At 43.1% G+C, this 24,757-nt stretch overlaps 1 protein-coding gene across 2 annotated transcripts in view; it reads right to left on the bottom strand.

Moving 5' to 3' along the window:
* The window catches only part of ppp1r16b (protein phosphatase 1, regulatory subunit 16B), a 91,228-nt gene that overhangs the window by 53,574 nt on the left and 12,897 nt on the right, over window positions 1–24,757 (bottom strand). The window contains exons 1-2 of one of the 2 annotated variants that reach the window (XM_041954409.1): window positions 7,609–7,742; window positions 6,060–6,469 (exon numbers count right to left, since the gene is read on the bottom strand). In XM_041954409.1, the coding sequence (XP_041810343.1) occupies window positions 6,060–6,324 (265 nt within the window). In that variant the 5' untranslated portion in view covers window positions 6,325–6,469; window positions 7,609–7,742. Of the gene's footprint in view, window positions 1–6,059; window positions 6,470–7,608; window positions 7,743–24,757 lie in introns of those variants that run through there. The other variant, XM_041954400.1, reaches the window with a different exon arrangement.

Here is a 24,757-nt window from a genome sequence, read left to right as displayed (position 1 = left end):
CGCCATATTTTAAGCGTTAACTAGTGTTTCCCTTCCTGTGACTGCGGGCGTTTCACTCTGCCTCTGAGTGCGGCTGTTTGAAACAACAAACGCTTCAACATGAGCTACAAGCTACTTCCTTTCCAGCATGCCCTGACCCTTACCACAAACACATTCACTCAACAATGGCGGCAGCGCTGGCTCGCAAGGCGCTCACCTGCTCGTCAGGAGAATCTCGCGGTTCAGTGTCTCAGTGTCCAGCGAGGCTTTGAAAAGCTGTCAGGATTACCCAGTGACCTTTTCAGCCATGCTACTTTCACCCACTTGGAGTCAGCTAATCAGTGGGGTGATTTCATCGCCACCAAATGTTTACCTTGACTGTTGGTGTTGCCTTGATTTTAAAAAGCGAGCAGCTTTGCAGTTTGGATAAGAACATCTACTGTTTGCCATAAATGTTTCTAACAGTTTTCTTTTAGGTGTTGTGTAGGTTACATTTGTTGAATCCAACACACCTCAGTTTATATTTCTTCCCTTTTCCACAGAAAATCTCAACTCCTTCAGTCATATCGGAGTAAACTATAAAACGGCGGTGTTAAGAAGAAATGTCAGACCAGTCGTTACACTCGTGTGTGTGTGTTTTGACCGTCCTTTCTGACCCCAGTGACTGCTGGATAGCAGCTCTCTGGAGAGGAGAAAACCCATCAGTCTCAATAGTCAAAGAGCCGCACAGAGAGACACCGAGGTGCTTCACAGTAATTTCACAGCCATCAGCCCTCATCACAGTGAGGGGGCAGAGGGTTCAGGACGGTGGCAGCCGGAGGGCAAAGAAATGGGCTGAGACTCAGGATGAATCCCCCATCCTCCTCCTCATCCTCACCCTCACTGCAATTCTCTCTTCAGTGTTTCTCTGATGAGCAAACATGCAGGCATACACACAGCTGGAAACACACAGTGAAAAGTTTATTTACATTCACGCAATCTCAAATACTCAAACGCTTTCTTCTTCCTCCACCTCACGACCACAACATTCATACACACACAAACCTCCGCTCCGCTAAACACTGTGTGCTCTGAAATTTCTGATGAAACAAGGGAACCGTAAACGTCCGTACAAAATTTCATACGAATCCATCCTGCAGTTGCCGAGATACATCAGTCTTGCGTTGCCATCGCCATCCCTGCAGCCATTCTGCTTGCATGGCTAAAAATGTAAAATACTGCATGAGCTTCAACTGCAAAGCATGAGACAACGAGTTTTGTATTATTTCTACACTTATTCAGCCAAGTGTATTACTGTGCAACATCCTGCCCTCGCACTAAAATATCATCTGTTGGTTGGTCAAGGCTACAGGCTGAACAAGTTGAGGTACCCACTTAAATCCTAAAAAATATTTTCATTTGAAGTCAGACTAATGGCCTTCAAAGGTTCTACAAAGGATTTCTGATACACTGGAAGGATCTTCATGTAAAAACTAGAATAACTGCCTCATGGATGTTTGCCTCTACCAACTCTGTCCAGACCAATATAATATATGTGGAGTGAAGACTTTGAAGGAATTGAATCAAAGGTAATTAGTTTTTGGGCCAAATGGAAGATTTCACTTCATTGTCATGTATGATTTCAGTGATTAATTTCCAGTGAGAAACATGCTGTCGTCACTTAGAGGCTGTTTCTACAGAGGAGCACAGAGGACTTATAGAGAGCTTCATCACATGGTGCAACAACGGTCACATGATGCTCAACATCAGCAGTATCAGTTCAGTATGTGACCAAATGTGAAATATGGTCATAATCTCCTCCTTCCTGAGTGATGGCGTTGAATAATGGCCAGAAAAATGTTTTTAGCAGAACATTATGATGTCACAGTAAAGTTGACCTTTGACCTTTGGGATATAAAACATCATCACTTCTTTATTTTATCCTGTGAGACATTTGTGGGAAATTCTGTTCCAATTAGTGTACGCATTCTTGAGTTGTTGTGAGGTCACCATGACCTTTGACCTCTGACCATCAAATTCTTCCAAGTCAACGTTTGTGCCAAACGTGAAGAAATTGCCTCACGGTGTTCCGGAGATATCATGTTAACGAGAACGGAGAGTACGTACGGACAACTTGAATACACAGTGAAAACTACTGACTCAACAGAGCCTAACACACGTACGCACACACACACGCACGCACGCACACACACACACACACACACACACACACACACACACACACACAGTCTCCTCTGCGGCTTTACTATATCTGCATTTCCTCACGGCCTGGTGAGTCTGCTCCCACAGCTTCCAGTGAGGAAGTTATAATGAAAGGGACACTGTAGCTCGAGGAGGAAAGAGAACACACACACTCACACACACACACACACACACGAATAAATACACACAAGCATAAAAACATGCACACCTGCACTGTTCACAGATCCTACTTTCTGTAACACCATCTACTGCTTAAGATACAGTGTAAAGCTTAAAAAGCATACAACAGCCAATACTCTGAGCATAAGAAGGCACGTATGCTGATGAAACACACACACATTTGTTTTGCCAGTGTGCGCTCGCACACATACCCTCGGGTCAAACCACTGATGCTCTGACTGCAACCACAGAGAGGACACAGGAAGCATCTCACTCGATCCAACCAATCAGGGATTAAACAGGAGTTCAGCCAATCCAACCTTTCATCGTCTTATGGCCTCCAGCCTGGTAGAGTCAGCATCGGGTCAAAATCAATCTCTCGCTGTTGTTTTTACCTCTCGTGTCCTTTCTCTCTCTTTTTTCTTAACACGTACATAACTTTCCACTGTTCGTACTGGCTTTGCTGGTTGTTGTTTCTGCAGATGATGGGTCCAAATTTTAGTTCCCATTTATGAAAATGAATCTTAAGAAAGTCAGCGTTGATGCTCTGTTTTTCTAAGATGCTCATTTCCATCATGGTGTCCATTCAATTTGTTTCTGTTTTTACATACCATTCTTTGAAATGACTGCAGAAGAGAATGCATGACACCGTCACATAATATTTTTGCAAACGCAGCCCAGAGACTGTGAGCAGTGCGCCTTGAGCAGCATAGCGTGTGGAGCCACGATGCCTGATAGAGCATTTGGGGACCAGAGGGAGCGAGAGAGGAGATTATCAGGCTCCTGAGCAAGCCAGCTGCCACTGGAGCTGTGTGGGCAACGCTACACCCTGTCTCCCTTTCTTTTTATCTCTCTGCCTCTTTCATGGTCACCCTCATTAAACGGCACTGATAGCAAACGTTTCTATGCCCGGGTGCTGTCAGCGGAAAAAGGAGGACTGACAAAGCTCCTGCACATCAGTGATGCTCAAAACAAAGCGAAGAAACGTGCTCTCAACAGACCCTGGCTGGTGTGTTTATTCACATGTGTGAAAATGACATAAAATCTGAATACAATCATGGCGAAAACTAACAAGTAAGTACATGTTTATCATTTACAAACATGGGGTTGAAACCACCTAATTACTGATGATCTTTAAAGTCGAGTGAGTATATATAGATATAAATGCAGCGGCATGAAAAGTCTGAGAGTCTGGCAGCTCTGTGAGGCCGTCCTTAGTCACAGCGGTGCTTGAAGCTAAATGCTAATATCAGCATGTTAACAGGCTCACAATGAGAATGCTAACATGTAGCATAACATTTAGCATGCACACCAGCTTAGTTTAGCATGTTCAGTGTTTCCCACGGGATTTTGTGAGACTGTGGTGGTTGGACCTCAGACCCTCTGGGGGTCCATGCACCCCTGGAAGAAACTTCTGTATATTTTAAAGTTAAATTCTGATAATAACGCAGACATTAGATAATTAGCTAACGTGAATTGGCATAAGCAACAGCTCAAACACACCGTTAGAGATCTTTTATGTTAATTATGAGAAGTGTAAAATTAATTCTGGTTCATTATGAGAACTGTGGCAGACCTAACCTTAAGACTAACCCTAAAGTCTGGATAATTAATGGGAAACACTGATGTTAGCATTCTAGCATTTGCTAATTAGCCCTAAACTCAAACACACAGCAGACATTAATGGGACTGTCATTACTGTTGCAGGTATGGGTTTATGAGTTTGAGTTTTATGCACTGAAATTCGAACTGGTGATGGTGCCGGATGAGGACTCAGGACCAGCAGAGATACTGCAATTCATCCTGAGGTGAACATACATGTGGTTATTGAAGTTCAAGACAATCCATTCAACTGCTGGTGAGATTCTTCAGCCTAAGGGAGAAATGTCAACCTCATGTTGGCGCATGAAAAGCCAGGAAAACACCAAATGACATTACCATCCCTGCAGCTGTTCTGCTTGCATGGCTGAAATACTGCACAGAAAGTTTACATCTGCAGCAACAGTTCAGTGTTATTTCAACATTTATTCAGCCTGCTGTATTACTATGCAAAATCCTGCCATCACACAATAACATCATCTGTTGTTTGGTCAAGGCTACAAGCTGGACAAACACCAGCCGAGGTACCCGCTGAAATCCTAAAAATTATTTTCATTTGACAAGTCAGCCAGATGGCATTCAAGTGTTATACAAAGAGCTGTTTATGGAAGAAAAACTGCTGAGTCAGCAGAGTTCAGCCTATTGCTTCCTGTGTTTTGTCTGTTCTCTCAAAACTGGATAAACAGCACAAAAAACATGACAAAAGATTAATTAAATTCCACATATTTAACTTAAATACACAGAATATATTGCTAACAATTCTTGGAAGCTGCTGTTATATATATATATACTTTTTATATATACACTTTTTACTCTTTTTTTCTGTTAAACCATCCTTGAATGAGAGAATACACGTTTCCTGGAACTGACAGTAAATGAGTGGATGCTGCATGTTTCTGCCACATCTACAGAATTACACGAACCACTAACAGCCACAACATCCTGGTTCAAAGTCTAAGTGGCTCAGCAGATTTTCTGGGAACTACACATCGCACAGCAGTGCACGGCGAAAACCTTTAAAGCTGTTCAAACCATTTTTCTAAATCTTTCACACAACAACACCTCTATCTGGGTGTAACGAAGCATTTGCAGCAGCAGAATCAGCAAAAACAGCAACATAACTGGCATTTTTGTTTTTTTTTTGTATGGAAAAGGAGTTTTTTCTTTGTACCCAATAAGGTGATTTCCATTTTTCGCCTGCTGGTTTTATTTAGGTTTGGCGTGATGGTAAAATCCACAGGCCATCCAGACAACACACACCCCAGGACTTCCACTGACTCTCAGTCCAGCTGGAGCTCATGCCTGCCAGTTCACAGCCCATGTGCATGTGCATATGTGTGTACGCACACTGCAGAGAATTATTGTGGAAATACGTCAGCCTCGTGGCTGTTTCCATATCTGTAAAGACAGCTTACACATGCACAGAATGTACAGTAGCGCTGCCGCGGGCTGTATTTGTTATGATAAAAAGAGTTCAATCTAATTTGGAGTTAAAGTGAAGTTAAATTAGATGTCATATCTACATGATAAGCAGTCTGTTATCATTCCTGCATCGCTGACACACTGTTAGCACTGCCACGGCATCGTGGGACTGTTTGTACTGGTGGAAAACAATTATTATCTCCAAATAGGGTGGCACCATCCGTAGAAATTTTAATTAAAAGACTGGCAGAGTTTCATCTCAGTGTGACAACTCCATTATTTCCCAATGATAAAACAGTCTCCTAGCAGAACAAATTCAGCTCGAACGAGCGAGTTCCACGAGCAGTTTAAGTGGGCAGGCCCAGCTAATGGTTTTCCTGACCTTCGCATTTTGATATCCAGCTAAAGTAGTGAGGTGAGGCTGAAATTAGAGTAATTATTCAAATGTGGCGTCACTGAGCTTGGCGAGGGGCTGGACTCCGAGCTCATGAAACAAACCCCGGCACATATTTTTAGTGTGTTGCCTCGTTACAAGGAGAATACGTCTACAGCTGTTATATTTTGTGTGTCCACTAGTCACATGGTTAAGAGCGCTTGTGCAGTTTGGACCATTACTTTCACTCCCCATAAATCTACACTTCTACTTTCTAATTTGCACATATATCATCATAAATACTCTTTACTGCTCCGTCCCCTACCTTCATCCGGATCATTCCTGGCCGACGCCTCCAGAAGTGCCACGCTGGCAGCGAACGACACATGCCTCTTGGACTCCTGCTGGAGGCTGCTGGCATTGCGACTCTTCTTGTCCGCCTTTCGCTTCTTGTTTTGCATCTCCTTCTCGTACACAGCCCATCTCTTCAGCTGCTGGGTGCGGCGCTTCTGGGCTGCCCGCAGCCTCTCCAGGCTGGGCACCTTGTCCAGCTGCTGCAGCTCCTGGATCAGCTCCAGGTGGTTGGCCATGGCACCGGGGGGAGGGACGGCGAAAGTGGATGACGGTGGAGGGGTGAAGTCGGGGGAGAAAGTGCGATTCTAGCGAGGGCTGCACCTTCGGCCGTGGCCGCCTCCCATCATTGTCAACATCATCCTTTCAGCTGGAGTAAATGTCCTGAGTGAGGAGGCGGAGAGAGAGAGAGTTCAGAAAAATAGAAACTTTTACTTCCTGGAACTTTAACAAATACATTAGCAATAAAATGTGGAAGCAGTTACAGTGTAAGACTTCTAGTAAATGCTCTGCGGAGACACTGATATTTGAAAGTGAGCGTTGGTCTGATGCACCACAGCAAAGTGCGCAGAGATGCACTTTGGTGGCCTAGTTGGAGAAACAAAGTTCAAAGTGGTGTGCCACAAAGTGCTGAATGCCACATGTTTCCATTGGCTGTCTGTAGCCTGTGTTGTCTGTTTGATGCCACACCATGTAAATAAAATCACATCTCACATCAAGGTGAAACAAAAAAGAAGGCAATAGGTTATTCTCATTTTGGCTTCATTTCCATTTGCATGACACCGTTAACACTCCATCGAGATGACATGATGCTTTTAAGGGTTGAGGAAAATGGACAAATGTACCTCTATGAGAATGGAGGCCAATTTTTTCCGTTGTTATCTAAATGACTGAGCTTGGGCTGCAGTGTCAATTTCCATTTGCTTTGTGAGCCGTTATAGACCTCGCTGTATCCTCCATCAAGGTTAACCGCTTCCTGAATGCTACAAGAAGGCGCCAGCGTGATGAGAAACTGATAGAGAAAAGAAAAAAAGTACCCGGGCAGCAAGCTGAAGCGGGGCTTTTTTCATGTCACCATTACCATGATGTAGCCCAGCTCGATGCAAACACGAACAAAAGTCTCTTTTTTTTCTCTCTCTGACAATCGAAAGCTACTCTGTCAGTGAACCAACAAAGAGAATTGTGGCGTCTTTTTGTCTTTGTGTGTTCAGTGATTCTATTGAAAACTGGACTAATAACCGTCCATAACTTTGAGTGCAGTATATCCAGACTAAATACAAACATGCAGCAGGATGAAAATCCACACAGCGGTTGAGCTTATTCAGACCGCTTCCTCTGAACGGCGTTCTTAACAATGTACAGTCATTTTAGCACCGCAGCCAGAAAACCCTCTCCTGATAAAAGTCCAGCTCTTCCCAGTCACTCATGCAAACACGTACCAAACAAACTACATTACATATGATTTCCATAGCTTTAAAAAACAAATTATGCATGATTTATGTATGAAACATGTTCTTACTTACTATTTCATAAACACAGATTAATATTTCATCATGTCTGCAGCCCTTCAATCATGAAACCCTGCAGTCCAGCAGCATCGCCTGATGAAATGCTCCACAAAGCAACGTGCTACAATAAGTGATCTGTCTGCCGCCAGTGTTAAACTACATTTCCTTTGCAGCTACCTAACTGCTAAAAACATGGACAGGAAACAAGCAGTGCAATCACTTCCTACAGCATCAGTGGCAGTGATGTGTGTGAGGAAGTGAAGTATCAGAATTTGTCCATTGCAGTTGGCAGCCAGGTGAATTCAATTCACATTTTATTTCTACGCCAGCTTCTCATGCAAAAGCTGAACAAAGTGCTTTATGGGAAAAATTACAATAAAACAGCAGAAAAAAGTGCTTAGAAAAAAAAACATCCATGCGCACAACTCAGACCAGCAGCTCGAAAAGGCACAAATGAAACCCTGAGCTGAACCTTGCCACTCTGTTCACTCCCTTCAGATGTGTAAAACTTTCCAGCTCAGAGATGCCAGCGCGTCCTTGACTTTGCTCTATGACAGAACCTACTGACCACACGACAAGCGCAGAGCCTTGAGACTATGAGAGCTTTTGCGAAAGAGGCACGAGCTGGAAATGTGTTAAACAAGGCAAATTGGTTTAGAGCAAATGATTCATAAAGAAACAAGGGTCAGGATCTGAAGGTCGCTCACAAGAGGATTATCAGCGGGGTGTCAAACTATTCTGGAGGAACTTCAAGTAAAGCTGTCAGCAATTTTTTCCCCCTTTTAAGGAAGACAGACGGCAGGCGCTGAAGTGCTGAGCGCTCAGCAGAGTCTGGGCATGGTTTCATTTGCTGGTTTGCATGATGGTCTGTAAAAAATTAAGATGCTGTTGTTACTGTTTGTGGTAGAAAAGGTAGATTATCAGTCTAAGATGTGAAGCGCAATATGGATGTTTTGCCTTTAACAAGTTTGACATGTGAGATCAACATGTTCACTTCTCTTTAAACTGTGTCCTCCATTTTTATGTATGGAGTCTCTGATTTTTCAGATTATATTCATCCGAGTCAATCAGATCAGCTTACTGGTGAAGTTATGTGGAACCTGCGTATTTGTTAATATTACTCAGGGATTGTTATTCAGTTTAGTTTGAATGTAAAATCCCAAAAAAGAAACTGCAGAAAGAGAAGATCATATTATCAAATTTAAACAAACAAGGAACAACAACCCACAACGACACAATTACTATGATCAAGAAATCCATGAAGAAATGCAACACGTATTAAATACATCTACCTGTACAGTCATCACACCAGAGGTAATAATACATTTCTTTCAATGTAAATATATTAAGAAAGCATCAGAACTCCTCCTGATAACAGGGTGATATTAGTAACTGAGGTGATAAATGTTGGGATATTGTTTATCTGTCTGTATCACCTGTTCCTGACACACTGTTCCTCCTCACAGACACACATCCATTCAGGATATGACATGAAACAGACCCTTCAGCTCATCTTAATGCACCGCCAGTGCTGAAACAGGAAACACATCATGCTGGGTAACGAGGAGAAAGCTTGGATGGTGTGCAAAGTAAAGACAGAGGTTATGCAGCTGCAGTGCATGTGTGCATTATCTTTAAACTGTACCACTATTTGCTTTGCTCATATTATACTTAACAAATGCTATCATAGAAAATTGTAATGTTTTAAGTGCCTCGTTTTATCAGTGAAATTAAGGTCCGCTCAGCTGAACGGCAGCCAGAAAGTCAGCTGCCCTTCTCTGGTTTATAGGAGGTGAGACTTCAGTGAGGGAACTGATGAAATAATAAAGGCTTGACAGAGTCGAACATACACAAGACTGACAAAATAAAAACATGGTTATGGAAAAATACATTTTTGATCAAGTAGAATTATGTCAAAAAGGATGTTTAACCAGCGGCCATGGTGCAGCATGTGTGCGATCATTCACTCTGAGGTGTTGTCTGCACATCGTGCTGAATGCCGTCTCCACCTTGTCCCTTTTTCCTGTAAACAAGGACACCACCAGGTGTGTTATCACTCACATCATTACAGATTAATGACGATGTTACACAGCACACTCTGAGGACAAAGTGTCAGTAAATAAATCAGTGTCAACTCAGAGAATAATTGTCCAACAATGTCTTACAAATAGGTACCAAAAGTAAAAGTACTCATAATGCATAAATATAAATATAATATTACTGGATTATAATTATTATCAATTATACATGAATGCATCAACTTTAATGTTGCTGCTGGTAAAGGAGTGGCTAATTTTAATTACTTTATATACTGTTGGGTAACCTAACCTAACCTAACCTATGATAACATCATAGTCACCATAATTTATTACTTGATTTCTGTTTGTATTAATAATTTAAGTAGTAGGAGTAGAAGTATAAAGTAACATAAACAGTATCTCCAAATTGTTCCCCTCGGACAATAAGAGAGCCGTAAATTCAGCACTCAGTGGAGGTGATCCAGGAAAAAGGTCAACTAAACTGCTGCCATCTGTAAAACAAGTGCTTCATTTTGCAACATGCATAATTTCATGAAATAAAAGTTTCCTCCGATGCACAGTGTATGATTGCAGACACCTGTGTGTGTGCGTGTGTGTGTGTATTTGCGTGTGCATGTGTGTGATGTGATATGAGCGTAGCAGGCAAAGTGAATTAAATTCAAACAGGATGTGTGACTGTGTGACAAACAAGGAGCGTCCAGCGTTTTCTTTAGCTGCCTTTGATGGTCAATGGCTTTAGTGCCGGGAACATGAAACCCAGGAGCTACTGCTGATCAAATCAGGGGAATCAGAGCAGAGGTAATGACATTACTCACACACACACACAAGCCCACGTACACGCACACGCACACACAAGTAAAAATATGGCCAGAGGCAAAAAAGCAACTAGTGACACCTACACAAACTTGCAGCTTATGAACAGCACTTCTAACTGCCTCGCTGCTCAAAGGTGTCAGACAGATAACCTTTTCCTGCGTTACCCCGCTGCCTTCCTTTGAAAGTTTACAAAAACAGCACGCAGATGACGAGCAAAGGCCTAATTTCCACAGGGAATGATGAGGACGTGCCCCCCTCGCATGTCAAAATCCCACTTTTGTCCCTCACCGTTAAAGATTTACTCACTGAAATCAGTCCGACTGTCCAGATGTTGATTCTGCCAACCGTACAACTGAAAGCATCCTCTGCCTTAGTGTGACAGTGTGGTATGGCAGCTGCACGGCACAGGAGAGGAAACAACTGGCGCGGGTGGTTAAAACTGCACAGGGCATCGTGGGCTGCCCCCTTCCTGACCTAGACTCTATATATGAAGGCCGGGTCAGGAAGAGGGCAAGATCCATCGCCACAGGCCCCCAGCCATCCGGGCCACAGACTGTTTGTACAGGAACATCCTCGCCACCACCAACAGACTGAGGGACAGCTTCTTCCCCAGAGCTGTCAGAGCTATCACCCCCTGCAGCCCCCTCACTGGAGTGAGAGACTGTGAGAACTATGAGCCACTGCACACCGCACTTTTACACCTTAACCCCCATTTCCACCTGCACCTTCTGTGTACTTCACATTTAAGCACACACACGCTTACCTAATTGTCAGCTGAGTCTCAGTTTATACATTTTAGTATATTTTCAGCTGTTGTTGGTATATTTTATTCTTTTATTGTTTTAGTATATTTTTATTGTCTTGGTATATTTTATTTCTGGTATATTTTCTTTTTTATTGCATTCACGCACATTTTTACTGCATGTTAGTTTATTTTATTCCCTTATCTTTACTTCATTATCTCTCTTATCTTTCTTATCATCTACACGGGGGTTGCAATGCAAATTTCGTTGACATGCTCAATGACAGTAAAGGATTCTTGATTCTTGGTGATGTTTTTTTCCAGGAACGCCACATATTTACAGATAATCACTCTGCTGCCTTCTCACGAGCACCTGAACGCCCCGAAACCACACAAGCGAACAGGACGACCGGACGTCGCCCTCTTGATAGGAAACCAGTGTCTGTGCGAGCACACATCAGTCTTACTGCTCACCACATGCTGCCAGTTTACTCTGTGGGCAATGACACAGGGATATTTACAGAGAAGTTTCCATTTGACTATTCACATAATATCGACTGACGGCCCTCTGACAGTGGAGGCAAATCATGAAACTTAAGAGCGCAGCCCTCATGCTGACACGCAGTCTTGCTTCTGTAACTCCGCCATCAGGTGAACGAGACATTAGCAAGGCCTTTGGCATTTTTGAAACGACTGAAGATAGAAGAGAATAAATCATCTGTAGCCCCAAGGGGAGACTGCCTTGCACATTTTCAGCAGCGCGTGAAAAACAGACAATGCAAACACTCTGTGTACTTGATATGTCGTCCTCGCAGGAGACAAACTGTTTGAAGATATGTAAAACGAGGGGAGCTGTGGGCAACTGTAAGCCCTCTGGTGATATCACAGCCGGTCCCCGGGGCCAAGGCAGCAAATCACAGATTGACCTCAATCAGCTCCCGGGCTGCAGATAAGAATGTTGCACCACACTCGCACTTTGTTTTTCCACATTTTTATGGGAAAAGCAGAGCCTAAATGTTTCATCAATTATTTGAAAAAGGAGGTCAGACAATGCACATCAAGCAGCTGCTGCTATCAGTAAACAATATTTATGCTCAAAGTAAACCAGCAATCCAGACTAACAATTACTGGCAATTCTTCGTTCAGTTGTGTCTCTTTTTATTCAGGTTGTTGTTTTCAGAAATTGCCAGCTGCCTGCGTATCACTTAACGTCTGCTTTGTTGTGGTTACAAGATCACAAAAGTGCCACTCAGATTCCTGAATAAAATATAAGTGGCCTGGAAATGCTCTTTGTTTGCCTGAAAAGACGACAGACACTTTCACATCTTTCTGAGGCAGACTTTCCATTTACCTCTCAGCCTCGAACCGTAACTGACTTTATTGTAAAAACTTTATCTGAACACGAATACAAAGGTGCTTTAAGAAGAGCCCACGCTGGCCAATGTAAATGTCTTAACAGTGAATTGGAGCCATTTACTGTATCTCACTGGGCTAAGAAGAAGCTGCAGAAAAGAGGGTAGATTGGACAGTTCGCCTGTCGTGGCCGCCTGACGGGTTCAGTACAAAGGCTCAGCTACTGAGCATTCAGGTCCGTTATCTCCTTGTCATCGCTGACAACTACAACACAGCTGTTTGTGTTCATGAATTCCCGCCTTTATGAGAACCACATGTCCTCTGACTGACAGAAAAGTGAACTATGACCTCTTAAGTGTGCACATTTTACTGCCCTCACTATGATTAAAAAGGCTGTTAGATTAGAATCAGAGGTATGCTTAATTTAGGCTACGAAACAGTGTTGAGGATGCTCAAGTCAGGAAATTAATGCTTCCAATGAAGCCCTAAAAATTACAGTGTGTCAAGCAGTGCTGACATCAGCTTTAATTCACTAATATCTCCACAAACCAGCTGGATTGAGGTCACTCTGGGCCTTCCATCATCATTATGAAGGCGATTTGGCACAGAGGGCAACAGACTATAGAAGTACAGTATAGATGATAACAGCACATCCTGCAATACACCACTGGCAGGACTTCGTCTAAACCTCTTATTAATATTAAGAATATTGTCCCATTTCACTCATTCTACCCTAAAACTTTTCCCTGCATCTTTGTTGCACCTCAGCCTACAGTACATGGATTTTTTTTTTTTTTTTTTTTTTGTCAGGTATTCAGGTGAGTGCCAGGAGATGGTGACGGTTGCGGCCTGAACTCCCCACTGACTCTGCATTATCTGTGCTCCCCCTTCATGTGACTATGCGCCTCTCACATTCACTCCAAGACACTTCAACAAAGCAAGCATCTTTTCACAGAAAAGTCGCTTCGCCTGCTCGGGCACGGTTCGATGTTAATTTTGCAGGTGGCAGAACACCAGAGTGGCGCTCCTGCGTCTCTCACGGTACGTAACTTCATCGGGTCAAAATGAGTTGACAAGAAACATGTAGACAAGAAATGTGCAGTGATGACCAGTGTTTCAGATCTAACCAGGTCTTTATAAGCAAATGGTCTGTCCAGATGTCATGAATATTAATTTGATGACACGCAGCTGTTGACAGCTGCAGAAAAAGCTGCACGCTGGCGTGATTTTAGGCACCTGGTGTCACAGGCTGCATCACAGATGGATTTCAAACCCTATTTTTTGCCGTTGAAGCCTTAATGAGCAGCAGGAGCAAGGGGGACGCCCGTCGCCACTTCTAACAGTAAAAACAACAGATTTTTACATCAGTTTCATCATTTAATGTTATTTGCTCGAGAATTCTGCTGCCTGTTTTACACTATCTGTCAGGCAGGACGTTGAGTTGGGACTCTCTTTTAAGTCCTGTCATCTCACAGGCTGTATGCAAACAGTTGTGCAGGATATTCATTTATTCATCACGCAGTTTGTGTGGAAGTACACAGTGAGACTGTCAGATTATTAATGTAAGAGGGTTTTAGGGTCTTTTGCTCCATAAAGAAAAACAGATTCATAGACTGATCTGAAGCGACAACATCGATGTGCATGTTTCAACTTGTGCTACTACAGTCTCTACTGACAGCGTTCAATTCAGACTTGCGTCATGTCGATATGGAAATGCCACCAGGTTTGATGCAGGAAGAAGAAGGAGCAGCCACAGTGGGCTGTGAGATGAAGAGCGCACGCTGCAAACCGCCATCCCCTCATCAGTGTGTGATCAGCTGTGTGGACAACCACTCACACCGTGCGAAGCATGAAATCAGATCACAGTTCGATTGTTTTTTGACCAACAGATGCATGTTTGTTGTGGTGTTAAACCGCACTTGCTGTTACAACCAGGAACCACAGGCGTCTTTGAGAGTAATGGCCGAGCTGCTTGCTCAGCTCTTGTACTTTGAGTGCACGAAAGTGTAAAAACTAGAATTACCGCCTTGTGGTTGTTTGCCTCCGCCAAACAGTCAAGTTGCATTTAAGTGTACATTCACATCTGTCCAGACTCACATATGCAGTGAAGACTTTGAAGGAATTTATTTTTTTTGGCATAATGGAAGTTCTCTCTATATTGACATGTATGATTCCCACGAATAATTTCCAGTGAGAAACATGCTGTCTTCACTTGCAGTCTATTTTTCCAGAGGACTGATAGCGAGCTCCATCAAATGGTGCAATGACAATCACCTGAAGCTCAATATCAGCTAAACCAATGAGCTTGTGGTGGACTACAATGCTTCAAATATGGATGTTGCTACAAGCTACAAATTGTAAAATGTGGATGCGTCACACACATCTTCGACCCGGCAGCACAGAGGATCAATACAATCACCACAGTTTCAAGATTAGTGTCAGTCATGGCTTTGAATAATGGCCAGACAAGACAGAACATTATGATGTCACAGCGAAATTGACCTTTGACCTTCTGGGTGTAATATATCATCGCGTCTTTGTTTTATCCTATGAGACATTTGTTTGAAATTTTATCATAGTTAGTGTATGAAATCTTGAGTTAAGGCCAAAAATGTGTTTTGTGACCTTTGACCTTTGACCACCATAATCTTATCAGTTCATCCTTGAGTCCAAGTGAACGTTTGTGCCGAATTTTAATAAATGTTCTGAAGGTGTTCCTGAGATATTCTGAGTTGTGAGAACGGGTACATCCCTCTGTACAGGAAACCTGACACCATAATGAAAACATAAAAGCTGCAAAGCATCAGTATAAAGCAAACAGTGGCAGTGATACCAGAAATCCACGCAACGGCGAACCCGGGCTGGAGCCGGCTGCATGTTTTATCTGTAATTAAAAGGCTACACGTTCTCGAATTTTAAGAAAACCTCTCCCCGATCCAAACACACCCGGCTCATTCATTGTGAGTTCTGCGAGAACGGTTCATGAGGAGTTGAACAAGTCAACAGAAAGTTAATTCCCCATGCATGAAGGAAATGCAAGCTAAGCAGTCTTATCTATGAATTTCCTGGAATTTAAGGCTGCTTTTGAATCTCTTCGAGTTTTCGAGCAGAAGTCAGTCACTTGTGTTTAATGTTTTTGTCTGAGGACCAACAGAATCAGTGTCCTAATGCAGACTCCGTCAGAGCGAGAATACATTAAAACTAATGGAAACGAGGCCCGGCGGTCAAACACCAGAAGGCGTCTTATCACTTCTACCTCCTTCATCACCTTATGAAAGCATTTTGAAGGAGCAAGCTGAATATTACTCATCACTTCCTTTTCTCCTGTTCATTTTAAGAGTAGTATAGATTTCAGTTCAGCTTGAATGGACGCCGCCCGACTACAGAAACAGTGTCGATGTTGGAGCACAATGCAACAAAGACAACAAAGATTTCAGGATACAAGTAAGTTTTACATTTTGTTCTAATGCGAAACACGAATACCTCTCCATTCAGCGGCTGACAAAAGATTACCTCAAATGACCATATCTTTTTAAAGACTTCCCATTCACTCACTTTAATCCCATTATGGATGTCTAATGCCTTTACAAATGTCCCCATAACCCATTACAGATACGCTTTTCTTAACAATAAAGGTAATTTTCCTCAGGTACCCAGCAGATCATCCTGAAGACCAATTATTTCACCTGTTTAAATTCAGACTGTGACAAAGACGAGGACAAAGAGGTGCAAAGTTTCACAGCTGCCCTCTCGGCTATGATGGGCTGTCAGAGCAAGCTTCCAAAATAGGAAGACTCCACCCACTCAGGCTGTGACCCTGTCAATCAGCATCAACGTGCTTTTGTTTGTTTTCTTAGTCATTTTTTAGGTCTGTTTTTGACAGTTTTGTTTTTGCTTCTGTTGTTTGCTGTCTGATATGGAGAGTTATTTGTTTGTTTTCTGATCTTTATGCTCGGCTTATACTGCATTTGTTTGGTCTTACTGATACAGCATGATTTTAATTTGTATTTTTTGTTGTTGTAGGACCCCAGGAAGATTTGCAACCGCTTTGTGGGAGCTTATGGGGATCGATTGAAGGATAGAGAGTAAAAGAAGAAGCAGACGACGGTCTGAACCACAAAGAGAGGACGTGTTCGTGTTCTTGTGCTGCTGGTGAATCCTGCTGCACTTTCACAGTCACAGTTCATCATCTGCCGTTACGAGGAGACGAGCTAATGCTGTTATCAGCCTGTGCCGGGCACGAGCAGATGCAAAGACAAAAATGTACTCAGGCAAAAACAAAGACAGGCAGCTGGAGGCGCACATCTGGGAAAAGAGGCTGCAGCATAACAGAACAACAATAGTTTGCTTCTCTTTCTTTCTGTTTTATTAATTATCTTGGACTGTCGGTCAGATAAAAGAAGCAATTTAAAGACATCATCTCGGGCTCTGTGATGGGTATTTTTTGTTTTTCTGACTTCTGATTCATCACCAGACTATATGATTTGTAATCTATCATGAAAATAATCTCAGTTGCAGCACTAAAAGCAGACTTCGCCATAAAAAGACAATGTGCTTCAACAATTTATCAAAAACTAAAAGAGTGCACTGAGCAGAGTGCAGATCTCCACCAGGCTTACAGTCAAGATGGCGGCAAAGACAACAAAAACAGGGATTTGTTCATCTCATACCGTCCACTTTAGTGGATCATAACACATCGGGTATGGAATTCATCTGCAGATGCTAAAGCTCATGATGAGACCAAACTTTTCTATGACTGTCAGTTTTTGAGCCACAACAAAGGCCAAAGTGTTTCCAGCAGACGAGCTAACCTTGTTTTTAGGCCAGCTGATTGCTAGAAGAAGAAAGTTGTTGTTGATCATAAGGCCTCTACCGGTTGGTTAAGAGGAGCGAGGAGTCAGCAGTATTCAACGGTGGAATAAAACAGAGCCGTCAAGAATCACTGCTTATATTGAATAATTAAATATTAAGCTGATTGGTCCAGTAGTACATGAGATCAGTGGCAGACACACCTACACACACACACACACACACACACACACACACACACACACACACACACACAGTTAATTGACTTCAAATTTAAAAATTTAATGATTGATTTAAGTTATCTCTCAAGCAAAAAAAAAAAAATCAAAACAACAGCTAGCTGCAGTCCAGAAAAGTAGTCATTGAAGGGTCCCTGTACACCGTGGCTCCAGCTAATGATTATTTTCATTATCGAGAAGTCTGCCAATTATTTACTTGGTTAATCAATTAACCACTTTACCTTAAAATGTCAGCAGACAGTGAAAAATGTCCCAGAGTGACAAATTAAAATGTCTTGTTTTATCCTGCTAACAGTGCAAAAACTACAATTTCAGTTCACAATGACATTAAACAGCCGCTGTTTTTTGTGAGAGAAGTGACTGAAACGCTTAGTTGTTTATCAAATTGATACATTTTCCATTCCAATTTGCAAAAACACACACGCATGCACATGCACACACACAAACATGCACACACACACACACTCTCTGCACTGTGCATCACCAATAATCAGTAACAGTTCGTGACATTCAGCAGTGAGGAGGTGTGTGCTGTGTCAGGACGCTCTGCATGGAGACACAGTGGCGGCACTGTCACACACAATGGCCCAGTGTGTGTTTCTGATAGTGTGTGTGTGTGTCTGCATTTTAGTTATTTGTGTGTGTGTGTGTTTTCATGTGAGTTGTACAAACCCCTCTATGTCATGAGAAAGTGTGTGTGTACACTGTGTACGCATGCCTGCTTGTGAAACTGTGGCCTCAGCAGAAGGACATAAAACTTTGTCTCTCCACTCTGCCCCCTCCCATCACCATCATGACCCCCCCACCGTCCAATCCGGACCCATCGTGGCCCCCTCAGCCCCTAAGACCCGGTGTTCCAGGCCAGCGCTTATGTCTCCAGGTCTCACTAATTCATTTAATCACCTACTAATACCAAAGGCGGGCCAAGCTGATTAAAGCCCACCGAAACCATTCAGCCAGATAGTAGCAGGAGTTACAGCTGTCGTACAAGTGACGCACGCCATCATTCACTGCACAGATACAAGCGCTTCACTTCCTGCAGAAACCTTGTTCACTCAAGGTCCTTAATCAATGGACTGACTTGGTTTCAGGGTTGTGAAGGACAGAAGACAATTTCACTGTTAATTACAGCACAAAATGGGAAATTTAATACAGGATTTCTTCAAGGTCCTCATGTGAAATGAAAGATTGTTGTGTGGCTGTGCAAAGCTTCCATTTCAATCTACATTAACTCTGTACGCCACTTCTGGAGGAGCACAACAGGATTATTTTTGTGGAAAAACTTGCAATGAGAGAGAGAGAGAGCGCAATTCAATTTCATGTTAGAAATGAGCAAAATAGGACTAAATGGAATGATTTCTCCATCGCTTGATTTAGCTGAACCACAAAGGCTTTTGCACAGCGAAGGTCTGTTCTGATTTCACAACTGAGCCTTACGCAAGTGTTAAAAAGCACCAGAGACAAAACCAAAGCCGTAACATGAGCATCAGCAGCACGTGTCGGCACACTGCGTCTTGTGCTGGCGAAGATGACAGCCTCAGCTGGCATATTACACTTGAAGACAAATCAATGCGCAGCCCACTCTTTGCATACCAGAGAAGGCTCAACAATGTGTGGCATTTACCACATGCTAATAGGTGCATAAAGCACACAGAAATATCGCCATGTGTTGTCATTATTTTCTATGTGCTTCCAGAGTGAAACAGATACTGTAGCATGAAGGAACTGAAAAAAAAAAATCTTCATCCCGAACAGCAAAGGTATGATCGCAATCTTGACCAAACCTACGAAAGCGAAGCCAAAGCTATAGATATACATCTACATCTACACATCTTCTGACTTCAAGTTTTTCTCTTTCACTGAACTAATATGAGCTTAACAGCCTTGTTAACTGACCACAGAAACACACTTCATTCAAACTCGACAGAAACAAAATAAACTCACCAAAACCGTCTTGGTTACCAACTCTGGTTTGGTCAAAATAAACCCTTAATTCACCAAATATTGAAAACATTCTGGCTCTAGATGCAGCTTTTTAACCACTGCCTCTTTGGTTAGCTCACTGAACGGCGTCTGTGCCGATGTATAGGTCTAGTCGCCAAACCCATGAAAGGGTACAGAACAGAGACAGAACAGAGATAGACAGAAAAAGTTGGGAATCACTGATCTAAACTACTTTAGTTGGAGGTAAAACCGAAAGTGAGCACAACTGAAATGTCGCTAAAGAACATTTCCAATATCATGACTGGTGAAGGCCATCTGACGATTTTGACGATCCCACGTCCACTTCACGCGGCGATTGGCTGCTGGAGGAGGGAAACAAGGCCAGGCGGGTCTGAGCTTCTCTTTTTCATTCTTTTCAACTATTTCTGCCACTTGTCGTGTCAATACCTTCCAGGAAAGATTGATTCAAAGTGTGATCCACATATCTGAAAGGTTATTCCATCTCGCCTTCAACTGCGGCCGAACAGCTACGAACACTTTTGTCTTGTCCCTGCTTCGATAATTTCTCGCTGTGCAGGAAAACTGCTGAGCTGCTGCTGCGTTCTCGGTTTTCTCTGCTGAGTAAATAACCTGTGGTTTTGTTTAAAACTCCAACGACTGTCTCACTGCTCGCGCCTCTTGAACTTTGGGACTTATGTCACCGTGATCACAGACTTGGTGAGTACAATGTTAGCATCACCGTCAAGAATGGAGAAAAAAAAAAGATCCAAGCTGTAATAACCCTTAATTATCTTTAAATGATCAGACAGAGACAGCGGCTCAAGTTTCTGAACTTCAGTTTTACCCAGAAGTCCTCATTATCATATGCTCGCAATTATTTTGGGCCCTGAGTCAGTGTTGAAGAAACACTGCACAAAAGGCTAATGACCCAGCACACGGCCATTAAAACAGGAAGCAGTTGGTTTTGACAGCTAACACTGAGATCTGACATCTGACCTTTGTGACAACCGCGGCCATTAGCCGAAACGCGACCCCTGGCCACGTCGACCTGAAGCCACTGAAGTCAAACTGACAGAACGCAGCTCGGCGTTAGGAGAGCCAGGAGGACGCGCACACTACACCTTAAGCAGTGGGAGTCACTGTACACCCACCCTGCACAGAGCTCACATACTGCTGCAGTTCCCTTAAATCAATCAGATGCTTTTTTCTCTTGTTTCATTCTCATCTCATGTATTTTGAATTATGTAATCAGATTCCAGTATTATAAATTTAATCTAACATCCCTCACATAACGTAAACATCGCGTTGCATAATGTCCTGATGTTGTGGTTGTACCTTTTTTACCCCCACCCCCAATTACTATATGTTAATCTCTTTAATCAGGCGTTATGTTGCTTGGCTTACTAATCACCTGGATGTTTTCATTCACTTCTCCCTCACGTTCCCCAGTTAAAAACCTCGTTCACCTTCAATTCTGGCACGAATGTGGAAATAAACATGTAAGAAAAGGGTGATTTCATGAAAATGGGAAATTCCGTCATCACTCGACAGGCTACAAATTTTGTTGGAATAAGATAACTCTTCAAAAGTGTTGACATTTTTATTTTAATTTCTCCATGAAGTTCGTCTCTGCTGTCAGTGTTTTATGCTGCATCATGCTATGGACGTCTGTCTGGGCTCCACTCAGCAACAGTTTCCTTCCCCAACAAAAAAAGAGAGAAAGAAGGAAAAGAGGAGACGCGGGGGAGTGGAGAGAACGAAGCAGAGTAGCAGCTGCTGCTGTGTGTAAACAGATAAACAGAAAACAGAGCAGGCTTCAGTGAACACACACACATGCACACACACGCACACGCACGCACACGCACACACAAACGCACACACACACAAACGCACACACGCACGCACACACACTTGGTCGAAGACTCAAATCTTTAAAGAAGACGCCTTAATGCATGTTTTGAGTCAAATGAGGCAACAGGTGGCCTTCTTGGTGGTCCTGGACTACTCTGAGCCAGAAGCTGGAACATCACACCACGTCTTATACTTCGCAGAGGAATATATTTATATATATATATATAGTGATTTAATACCAATACAGCTGTTTCTTGACAGCAGTTTGACAAACATGAATATGTTTTTCTACAAAACCCTGTTTTTAAATGCTGAACATACAGTGTGATGTGATGTGTGAACAGACAGACCCCACTCTCATCTCTATATGAAGCTACGGCCAGCAGCTGGCTAGCTTAGCTTAGCAAAAAGACTGGAAACAGAGGGAAGCAGCTAGCCTGGCTATGCTCGTCAATAACAAAACACACGTGTCTGCACGTTTAAAGCTAAATAATTAACACGGTAAATCCTGTTTGTTGATTCAGTACAGATGTCTAAATAAAACAGCCTGGTGACATTTTGAGCTTGATGGTTCATTCTACACGTTGGAACCAGCAGCTGAATAAAAAATCTTAACTCAAGCAGCTCAAGGCCTACTTACTCACTGTTGTTCTGGAGCTTTTGACTGCACCACATGATCTTCAAGAGCTAGCTAATAAAGACTAAAATAGGCAAAATGACGACTATCTGATCAAAGAATAAGTAAACAAGACTGCAGTTGTGAAATTCAGTGCCATCTGTGGTACTTTTTACAGTCTCGATACTCAATACACCTAAATATTAGGATCGCATTCAATGAGCTGGTAGGAAAACTGAGTAGAGAATCTGTGCTCGGATTTATAAACAGACAAAAAACTGCAAATATAATGTAGAAGAATGGATGAAAAGTGTATCTTCTGCTAACAGTTTAGTTATTTACTTTCCACGGGGCTGCTCAGATCTGTGTCCCATGAGATAACTTGTCTTATGTCAGAAAGCATGTTGTTATTGCGGCAGAGCACTACTTCTCTACCTCCATCCACCCCATCAATAATCCAGCTCCTCTCACGCTTCCTTTCTTAGCGTACATCACGTCTTCACTCCTCCATCCCTCTCTCCCTCGGCGTCCTCTAAGAGGACGTTTTTATTCTGTCTGGATTACTTGTCCTAGTTGGCGCTGGGCATGCTGGTGGGGAGAGAATTTATTTCCTCCAGTGTAGCCTTGATTTAAAGCGCTCAGGTCAACTTGATTCTGGGTCATTGTCTCCCCTGTCGTAATGAACCAGGGCAGTGGTAGACGGCAGACTGCACATCGACAGAAGCGAGGTGTTGCTGCGCTGCAGGATGCTGCGACTGGCCGCTGCATTCAGAACTGAGCCGAGGCAACTTTTTTAGGTGGCCAAACATAATTCAATATTCCACAGTGATAAACATGATGCAATCGGCTCAACTCAACTCATAGGCGCCCAAGTTACATTAGCTTATGTCCACATAAGCCGTTTACTTGATGCTTGTAAATGCTAAGCCAGCAAATCTTGCAGCAACTCTATATTTCTGTGCCAGGACTGATCCTGCAGGGCCTACTGACCAACATGGAAGTGACCAACATATTAATCACTGCTGCACAACACTGCTGGCCCTGCAGTCATGCAAAGTCCACATTATAATTCCTGTTAACCCAATTCATGGCTGTTCTTCGTCCTGCCTGACACAGCCAGGTCAGCACCGCACCAGAGCCGGCAGCCCCCACCAGTGTCGCGTCATCAATCCAGTGGAAATGTGTAAGACACAGGGGAGGAAAGATCCAACCGCGATGGTAGTTTGAATCTAAGACCAGTGGTGTGCACGGGGGGGCAGGTGGGGCGACCGCCCCCCCTCGTGGCCCAATTGTTGAAAAACACATGCTAAAGTGCCCCCTGTGAGCCAAAACGTGCATTAAAGTGCCCTCTTGGGAGCAAAAACGCGTGTTAAAGTGCCCTCTTAGGAGCCAAAACGCGTGCTAAAGTGTCCCCTGGGAGCCAAAACGCGCGCTAAAGTGCCCTTTTGGACGCCAAAACGTGTGCTCAAGTGCCCTCTTGGACGCCAAAATGCGTGCTAAAGTGCCCTCTTCAGTGGCGAGGACACGCTATATGTGCCCTTTTTTGTCCTTTTCGCCCCTGCCCTAAAGACCTTTAATTTCATTTAAATGAGTCCTGACTTCTTTAAAAAGGTAGAAAGTAGACACTTTTTCCCAATTGTTTTATTAAATATTGTGTCATTTTCTCACATTTTTGGGGCAGAATGTCATGAAGCAGCAGTTTGTCTTTGACTGTGTTTTCACATCAGGCCATTTCCATTAGTTCTACTCTACTATTTCGAGAATCTGCTCCGACACAAACACAATCTCTCACTTGTTTGACGTCATGACATTTTTCTGCTTTGCATGTTTCTATAAAAAAAAAGGTATGTGAAGTTTCTATTTTTCTCCCGCTTCTCCATCTTGTTGTTTTGAGCGAGCGGAGGGAGCGCTGCAGAAGACTAATGCTAAATATACTTCATCCTAATGACTGAAAAAGCCTGAACGAGCCAAGACGTTTTGGCACTCCATTTTCATCAAGTCCCACGAGGCCTCTCAGTGCACGACAGGCCTGGTTAAGGACACACACAGGTGTCACCAATCATTGCTTCGGTGGGCACCCAATGCTGCACCCACACTGGCACGAACACACCAGCAGAAATGATCTGACAACTTCACTTAAGGGACCTTTTGGTCACGTAGGAGCTGGATGACGGAGGAACAAAACAGCGTTGTAGTGGGATATACTGAAAAAGAAGCTAGATGAGTGAATTAGAGGAAAATGAAAAGTGCAAAAATGTTAAAAATCTACATGGACAGAATAAGCAGCAGCCAGCTGTGCCTGAAATATTGAGACACGCAGTGAAATGCTATCAATCTGCTACATCTATCGGCTATGTCCTTGGCGCGGCGTGAATAAAAATGAAGCCGAACAACAAAAACACTCTATAAGCGCGGGTGGTGTTTGTGCATTCATAGCGGATTCAGAAGATGCTTTTCTTTCTCTCCGCAAGGATTCATTTTCGTCTCACAGTCACTCAAGATGGGGAAAATGTGAGGGAGGACAAATGTAAATAAACGGAGAAAGCACGTCCAAATGTAACACATGAAAAGCGCAGCCAATCACGTAACGTGATAAAGTGCAGCAACAGACAAAATTATTGCACAAATCAGATGTTTTCTACAGATCTTCAACTACTAATTAACATTTGAATTATTGTGATTCGCTCTATATGCGTGTCAGTCAAGCTGCTCGAAGCCGTTTGCAGCTAGTTCAGAAAGCAGCTGCCAGACTATT

Source organism: Chelmon rostratus, chromosome 2 (assembly GCF_017976325.1).
Source record: "Chelmon rostratus isolate fCheRos1 chromosome 2, fCheRos1.pri, whole genome shotgun sequence".
Lineage (NCBI taxonomy): Eukaryota > Metazoa > Chordata > Actinopteri > Chaetodontiformes > Chaetodontidae > Chelmon > Chelmon rostratus.
The sequence above is the reverse complement of the archived record's forward strand: the minus strand, read 5'-3'. Positions and strand labels throughout refer to the sequence as shown.